A 7,999-nucleotide genomic window follows, 5' to 3' on the forward strand; every position below is an offset into this window, starting at 1 on the left:
ATTTTTTCTTTTAGATAGAGCTGGGAAATGTTAAAACCCCTGTTTTTGTTTGCCTTTTATGTCCCACAAATTTGTTTGCTTTTTGTGTCCCACTGGGAAGGTTTCTCTTCATTGACTGGAGTCACAACAGAAATAGAGAAACATGTGGGGTTCCAATTTTAGACCATTGTCACCAGAAAATGTGCCCCCATTGGAAGATTTCCCCTTTCCTCTTGCTCATTAAAACTCAAAAATGTTGGATTTCCTTCCACATTCCGTTTCCGTTGTCACCAGGACCAATCGAGAGGGTGAACCTTCCTAGTGGGGAGGTCAGAGGCTCCTCTTCACATAGTGTTTGCCTATCACATCCATGTCCCCTCTATATTTTAGAAGCCCTTCATCACCACAGATCCCCCCCCTCACAGAATTAGAGTTCGCCCAATCACATTACACTCCACCTATACATGAGAGCCCACAACCACATCAGAGACGCCTCATCGCCACAGTATCCTCTCTTCCATCTTTGATCCAGGGAAGCTGGGCCTCATGGTCTTGGCACACTGGGAGAACTCAAAATGGCACTCTGCTTGAAAAACACTGCACTAGAATGTTATTGCAATTTCAAAAGTAATTTTCAACACCTTTTTAAAAGTGCAACTCTCAATAAAATAATACCTGCTGACCATGCCATAAAGGTCCTTGTTCAGACACTGTTATAGGGTGACAACTCTCTGTCTCCTGTATGTGCTCCTGTGCTGTCACCTTGTCACCCAGTGTTCCGATGGAGACTTCAAGGGGCCAATTTCAACACAAATTATGTTCACCTGGTCCATCGTTGTCACCATCAGGAAACCTGCCCTGATAAACACCATGCAGCCTTTGCTGGAGTGTATGTAGAAAGGTCTCAATGCCATCTAGTTAGGTTTTCTAACTACTGTGTTCCTTTAAAACTTCCATGCCTCATATTTTAATTGTTTGATGTGTTTCTGTTTTTTATTATTTTAGTGCCTATGATCAGAAACCACACGTTGGAATGAGGCCCTCTAACCCGCCAACTCCTTCCAGCACACCAGTGTCTCCATTACACCATGCGTCACCCAATACAGCTCAGAACCCTAAACCAGACCGTCTCTTCCCCCCGCACCTTCCTCCATCTCAGCCCCTCCCAGACTCCAACTACACCATGGATCACAGGTGAGATGCCTATCCTCCATCCTAATAGTCGCATAAAGACTGTCGGGTGTTAAATGATGTGGACCTTGGGGGGGCTACTAAAGAAGGAAGAGGAGTCTGGGTCCAAAGAAGGCACCATTGGCTATGATTGATGATTGGCAGCTTAAGCTAATTGAAGTATAGGTTGATCATACTCATTTACAAAAGGAACTTCCGAAATATCCGGCTACTCTGGCTGTCTTTTCACGTGTGCTTCTTTATCACGTTGTCCTACAGAAACATGGAAATTCGGTTGCTTTTGTTTGTGTTTTGCATTGCAAATACTTCTAATGCAGAGTGAAATATTACTAGCTTTTTAGCAAAGGGTTTTGAATCTCCTTGTTTGGAATTGCATCCTATGTCATTAGCGCTGCTAAAATAACAACTTTTGGGTATAGATTTGCTGCTAAGCTTTCTTTCCACAGATACATATATTTGTTTTAGTCATAGACATTTCGTGGATAATGCTGCAGCTCCTCTACATTGCTTGCATTATTTCTCCTGAAAATATAGCCATTCTGGGCCAGATTCTCTAACATTCTGCGGCGGCGTAGCGTAAGCCATTTACACTACGCCACCGCAACTTACTGGAGCAAGTGCCGTATTCCTCAAGCACTTGCTCTGTAGTTTGCGGAGGCGTAGTGTAAAAGGCCCGGCGTATCCCCGCGTATTTCAAAGGGGGCGGCTTATATATAAATTAAGAGCGCCCCCGTTTTGATCGAACTGCGCATGCTCCAGTTTTCGGCGGAAAACGTCAATGATGCTGACGTGTGCGTCATTGACGTAAAGTCGTATTCAAGAACGACTTAGGAAAACGACGTACCCGACGGGAAAAGACGACGCGGACCCGACGCCATACTTAACATGGCATACGTGGGACTGGCGTAAGGTTACCCCTCATATAGCAGGGGTAACCTTACACTTACGCAAACGACGTAAGCGACGATTACGCAACGCAAATTCGTTCGGGAATCGGCGTATCAGGCTCATTTGCATAAACAAATGAGACCTGAACGTAAACGCCACCTAGTGGTCGACGTAGTATTGCATTTAGGATCCGACGGTGTAAGTGATTTACACTAGTCGGATCCTAGCCTAAATCCGGCGTATCTTGTTTTGTGAATACAAAACAATGATACGCCGGCGGGAATTTCCAATTACGCCGGTGTATCAGTAGATACACCGGCGTAACTTGTTTGAGAATATGGCCCTCTGTAAGGGCTCATTCACACGGGCAGCCAGGGGGAGAGTGAAAGGAGGCAGTTAAGGCCATGGTTTTAGTGCCCCCCAACCCCTCACTTAACCTAGGGCATGCAGCTGCTTGGGGCTGTACATATCTCAAGACCACTATGCATTGCAAAATTAAAAGGCACCCATTCACATGAGCGGTGTCAATCACTACAGATTTCCTTTCAGAGGGGTGGCAAGGGCTGATGCATGTATGAAGGAACCTTTAGAGTTTGTATAACTTGGGCTCCATTCACACTTGCGCTAAACATCTTTGGGCTTAATTGGGTGTGTTTTTGGAGCATTTGTAAAGGCATTTTTGAACGCTTTGCATGCATTGTAGGCTTTTTGGTGGATTTTTCAGATGCTCCCATTGAAGTCTATTGAGGCCAAAATATGCGACTTTGTCCTAAAAGAAGCTTGTGTAAATTTTTTTGAGCTATGAGCTGCAGGCTTCAAGTGACACTACACTCTAATGTGAATGGAATAGAATGGAAATCCTATTCTTCAGCAATGATGTGCTTCTGGTGAAGCTTAAACCCGTGCCTCAAATTGTTTGGGTGTATACAGGGCATTACACTCTCTTCTCAGGGACTCAGGTATTCTGGCGGTGACATCTGAGTTCCTGGGTCTCTGTACGTGCTGTGACCATTGTGGGGCCCCCACCATCCCTGCTGGTTGTTTTATTTCACCATTAGATTGTAGAGAAAATAACAGAGCTGGTCGGGGATGCTCAAAACTCCCAGGTGGACAGGAGCAGTGTTGGGAATTAGAGCAGGGGGATCTTATACCTCGTCTCCACTATGCGGAGCGGTTCAAGTGGGTACTGTTAGGGAAAGGTTAGAATGGTCCGGCCTATTCAGGTGAGCGTTTCCACTGCATACTTATCCTATTATCTGGACTGAACGGCGACGTGGTGTTTGTTTTGCGCTTTCCTTTGACGTGAGCATTGCCGTTTTTCTGTCCGCCAATCAGTGGAATGTATCGTGTGACGCCAGTAGCTCCGCCCTAACCGTACCATACCATTTTCTATGGCCTCACATCTGAAGCAGGACCCTGAATGGTGCTGTATGGTTCGGTTGTATGGGCCGCTTTCATAATGGAAACACTCAAAATAGCGTACCTTAACCGAACCAACCCCGCTCAGTGGAAACGAGGCATTACTGTCCAAGACGTACAAGAATCCAAGGATTGACCCATAGGCGGTTAGGGATCTAGAAAGCTATGGCAGCTACGTCTAACCACTGAGGTCTTGAGATATAAAAAGTGCCAAGGGTCAACCTACCAAACGCCATCTAGAGCTGAAATAAAACTTTTGGCTAAACTGACTATTTAATAATGTAAGCAGACTAAATGTGGAAAAATGATGTCGTGAAAATCTTGTTTTGGATAGTCCAAAATGGAATTGTTAAGTAATAATAATTAAATTTTCCAAAGTAGCTTTTTTTTTCTCTAACTTTAAAAATGTTTGTTTATTTATTCTTATTTTTTATGACCAATCAGGTTTCGCAGACAGCTCTCCGAACCATGCAATTCTTTTCCACCGCTCCCTGCACTGCCGCAAGATGGCAGACCCGTTTACCAACGGCAGATGTCGGAGCCAAGTATCCAGTTCCCTCCTCAAGGATTTAAACAAGAATACCACGACCCAGTGTATGAACATGGCGCTATGGTGGGGAGCGCCCCAAGCCAGACCTTCCCTCCGCCTCTCATGATTAAGCAGGAGCCAAGAGATTTTGCTTATGACTCAGGTACGTACTACCTGCTGAAATGATTCATCTGTAAAGTCTTTGTTAGACGTGTTTTATATCTTCTGTTCCAATGACTACTTTTGATATGTTGTGCTTTATTGACTAGTGTTTTGTAGAAGCTCTTAGCTGTAGGATGGTTTTATCTAGTTTGGTGGCTGTTAAAACTCCAGATCACTTTGTTGTTATCCGATACAATGGAAAATACTGTGTGGTCACATGATGTATAGTACTCAATTTGCTGTTTTTGAGTAGATCAGCGCATCTCGTTAATCGATGTCTAGTCCACTATGGTGCCTAATACCCTAGTATGTAATAGCATTTGGTGCCCAATTTCTTGGTTCTCAGTTGTCTTGGTTAACACACCAACTCGATCCCCTAGTATCTGGTAATGACTTGCTGTGATGGTTGGTGTACTGTGTACTTAGTTCCCTGGTGTCTAGTTTGCAGTTATCTAGTGGCATGTAGTGCTCCATAATATTCCTGGACTCACCCCCTATTCTCTTGATATACTTTTCTTTGATAATCGTTAGTGTGTTGGGAGGTATTGGATCTGAAACCGGAATAAAAAGGCTTTTAGGTATGTGACTGCCCTCTATCAGCTGGGGTATCCTTGTGACTCTTCGTAGTGGTCTTAGAGGTATAGGGAGAATGAGAGTGCCACAGAAATTGTGCAAGTCCAGTATAGTTTTGAACATCAAGAAGAAGCCAACAGGTTTCGGGGCTCAACCCTCACCCTTAATCGTCAACTTTTTCAGCATTTAAAATGTCTTGGACAAGATGAAGCTTCCTTCTCCACTCTCAAGCCTCTCAAGCTAAATCTTCCTGTTGTCCTCTAAATTTCGGGTGCTGGAGGTAAACTGAGCCATCAACGCACCAAGCATACGCGGGAAAAATAAAGCGTTACAGCACACCAATAAAGGGGAGGTCTGAACCCTTAAAATGTGTTGGCTTTCTTTTAATTTATTATCAAAGCATATCTTCAGACTCTTTGACCATTAGTGTGGCACTCTTGCTGCTTCTGGGTTTTGATCTCAAGACCACACCCTCTCTGGGAGTGTTGTGGTGTACATGAGCAGCCAATTTATAAAACACAACTTGCATCTTTGAACTGCCCCCTTTTAAAATCTAGACAAAACATATTTTTGGGGAAGATCCTTCATCTAGTAAGAAAAGAAATGGCTGCACATCCAGGAATTCCAATTGCCTTTTATTGTTCAAAGTGATAACGCCAAAGACACCAACATGAGGTCATGTAGACGTGTTTCACACAAACATCTTGTGCTTAATCATGATTAAGAGAGATGTTCTAAGCCTTCTCTGTTCTCTCGCATGACGTTTATAAATTAATGATTCTCTGAGAGCCGTCTTACAGGTCCAACTTGTGTCGGTCTCACTTTAAAAAAGGTTGCACTACTTTGGTCCGACTTGGGCACCAATTCAGCCCATTGATTTGAATGTAAGTCACATCCAAGTCAGATCATCGTCTTAACTGATCCGACTTGTGGCATGCAACTTGTGCTCTGAGGATCTTGAAGGGAAACACCATGCCAAAATTAAAAGAAAAAAAAAACACATGGGTTCCCCCCAATTCCATACCAGGCCCTTTGAGTCTGGTATGGATCTTGAGGGGGAAGAGACCTCAAGTCATTTTATGATGGTGGAGGGTGGAGGCAGAGACCACAAGTCATTTTATGGTGGGGGTGGGGGGTAAAGGCACAGACTCCAAGTCATTTTATGGTGGGGGGTGGAGGCAGAGACCCCAAGTCATTTTATGGCTGGGTGATGGCACAGACCACAAGTCATTTTATGGTGGGGATGGGGGTAGAGGCAGAGACCGCAAGCCATTTTATGGTGGGGGGTGGAGGCAGAGACCACAAGTTATTTTATGGTGGGGGTGGATGCAGAGACACCAAGTAATTTTATGATGGGGGTGGAGGCAGAGACCCCAAGACATTTTATGGTGGGGGTTGGAGGCAGAGACCCGCAAGTCATTTTATGATGGGGGTAGAGGCAGAGACCGCAAGCCATTTTATGGTGGGGGGTGGAGGCAGAGACCACAAGAAATTTTATGATGGGGTGGAGGCAGAGATCCCAAGTCATTTTATGGTGGGGGGTGGAAGCAGAGACCGCAAGTCATTTTATGGTGGGGGGTGGAGGCAGAGACCACAAGTCATTTTATGGTGGGGGGTGGAGGCAGAGACCACAAGTAATTTTATGGTGTGGGGTTGGAGGCTGAGACCCCAAGTCATTTTATGGTGGGGGGTGGAGGCAGATACCGCAAGTAATTTTGTAGATTAAAATTCCTGTTACCCTCCAAAACCTAAGGCTGCTTTTACACTGATGCATTTTTACTGTGCTAAAATGCAACCCTTTAAATCCTATAGGACTCATCGCACCCATGCAGGTGCGGTGCCATTTTTGAAAAGTCTGCATGCTGCATCTTTGATTTAATTTTTAAATCCGCACCAAAAAACGCAGCTCCCCATTAAGGGCCCTTTCGCCTCTAAAGCAGTTGATACATTTTAACTGTATTCCAACTGCATAGACAGTCCGAAAATCCAGGCTATCCTATCGGCATTGTTCACACCAGTGCAGAAAAGTACAGCCAGCTGTATTTTTCTGCACCGCAGACGCAAAAAAATGCATGCAAACGCACTGTGACGCATCACAGTGCACATATAAGCCCAAGGAAAGAAAGAAGGAAGTGACCGCACAGGAGAAATGCAGATAGAAAAACACGCGTCAATTACATGTACAATGCGCATCCAAATGCATGCATAGGTACAAGAAAAAATTTACTTGTAGTTTCTGGTGTGAAAGAAGCCTAAAATTAATAGAAACCGCATCAAAAATGCATCTATCCAATCTCTTCAATATAGTCACATGTCCAAGTTTCACAGGTGTATGCTGGGTAAAAACGCGGCAAAAATTCAGCAAAAAAGCGCAAATGCGTTTTTGCAACAGAGCAGTTTGAAAGCAGCTTTAAGTAAAAAAATCACAAAAAGAAATGCAGGTTGATGCATGACAAAGCACCTGCCTAATGCTACAATAAAAAAGCGCGTCTACGCACGTGCAAAGATCTAAATGGCCATAAACGTATGAAAACTTAAAACGCCCCTCTAATGAACAAAAAAATAAAAAATTGTAAATGTTTAGGGCCGTGTGTTAGGGCCGTGTGTTAGAATAACGCAGGGCGAAAGAGCCCTCCCTGATACAAGATATCCATTTCCAGGCTCCTTCTTGCCACGGGGCTCCATAGAGCCGATGATTATGTTGTGGGTTGGGTCGCCCTCAGAACAAATATGTATCATTAAGATGGAGAGTTACAGTAAGTGCTCCTGTCTAGTGATTTGATTTGAGAATTGCGCCGTCTGGATTTACTCTCGTGCATTAACCGGGGTCACGAGAACACCGCCTGCACTCCAAAAACCCGTAATGGACGTCTGTAGATGGCCCTAAACCAATCACGCCGTTTTTAGCCTTGACGGATTGTTCTCAGGAGGCCGGCCTTTGTGAGCGCTGACTTGTACATGAATGGGTTTTGTGTGGCTCCCAGCTTCATTCATAAAGCAGGGAGGAGGCGGGAAAGAGGAATGTCAGCTCAATAAAGCCGCAGCAGAGCAGCTCTCAGGTTTCATCAGCTGTTTTTTGCTCGCAGGAGGAGGAGGAGGGGGATGACTAACGCTGGGTTACAGGGCTGCTGCTCTATGTGTGCCTCGAAAACGCTCGCTTATATGGAAAAATATGAGATTGTTGTGCTTTCCATTCATTAGGAGGAGACGGAAATACAACCATCACCTTAAGCTGGCCATACACTGGTACATTTTTAA

At 44.6% G+C, this 7,999-nt stretch overlaps 1 protein-coding gene across 2 annotated transcripts in view; it reads left to right on the plus strand.

Moving 5' to 3' along the window:
* The window catches only part of LOC120939857 (ETS translocation variant 1-like), a 69,189-nt gene extending 64,973 nt beyond the window's left edge, over positions 1 to 4,216 (plus strand). For both annotated transcript variants that reach the window (XM_040352256.1, XM_040352257.1), the window contains 2 exons: positions 985 to 1,173; positions 3,922 to 4,216. In XM_040352256.1, coding sequence (XP_040208190.1) covers positions 985 to 1,173; positions 3,922 to 4,192 — 460 coding nt within the window. In that variant the 3' untranslated portion in view covers positions 4,193 to 4,216. The remainder of the gene's footprint in view (positions 1 to 984; positions 1,174 to 3,921) is intronic.
* The last annotated feature ends 3,783 nt before the right edge of the window (positions 4,217 to 7,999 follow it).

The sequence above is a fragment of the Rana temporaria genome, chromosome 5, assembly GCF_905171775.1.
Source record: "Rana temporaria chromosome 5, aRanTem1.1, whole genome shotgun sequence".
NCBI lineage: Eukaryota > Metazoa > Chordata > Amphibia > Anura > Ranidae > Rana > Rana temporaria.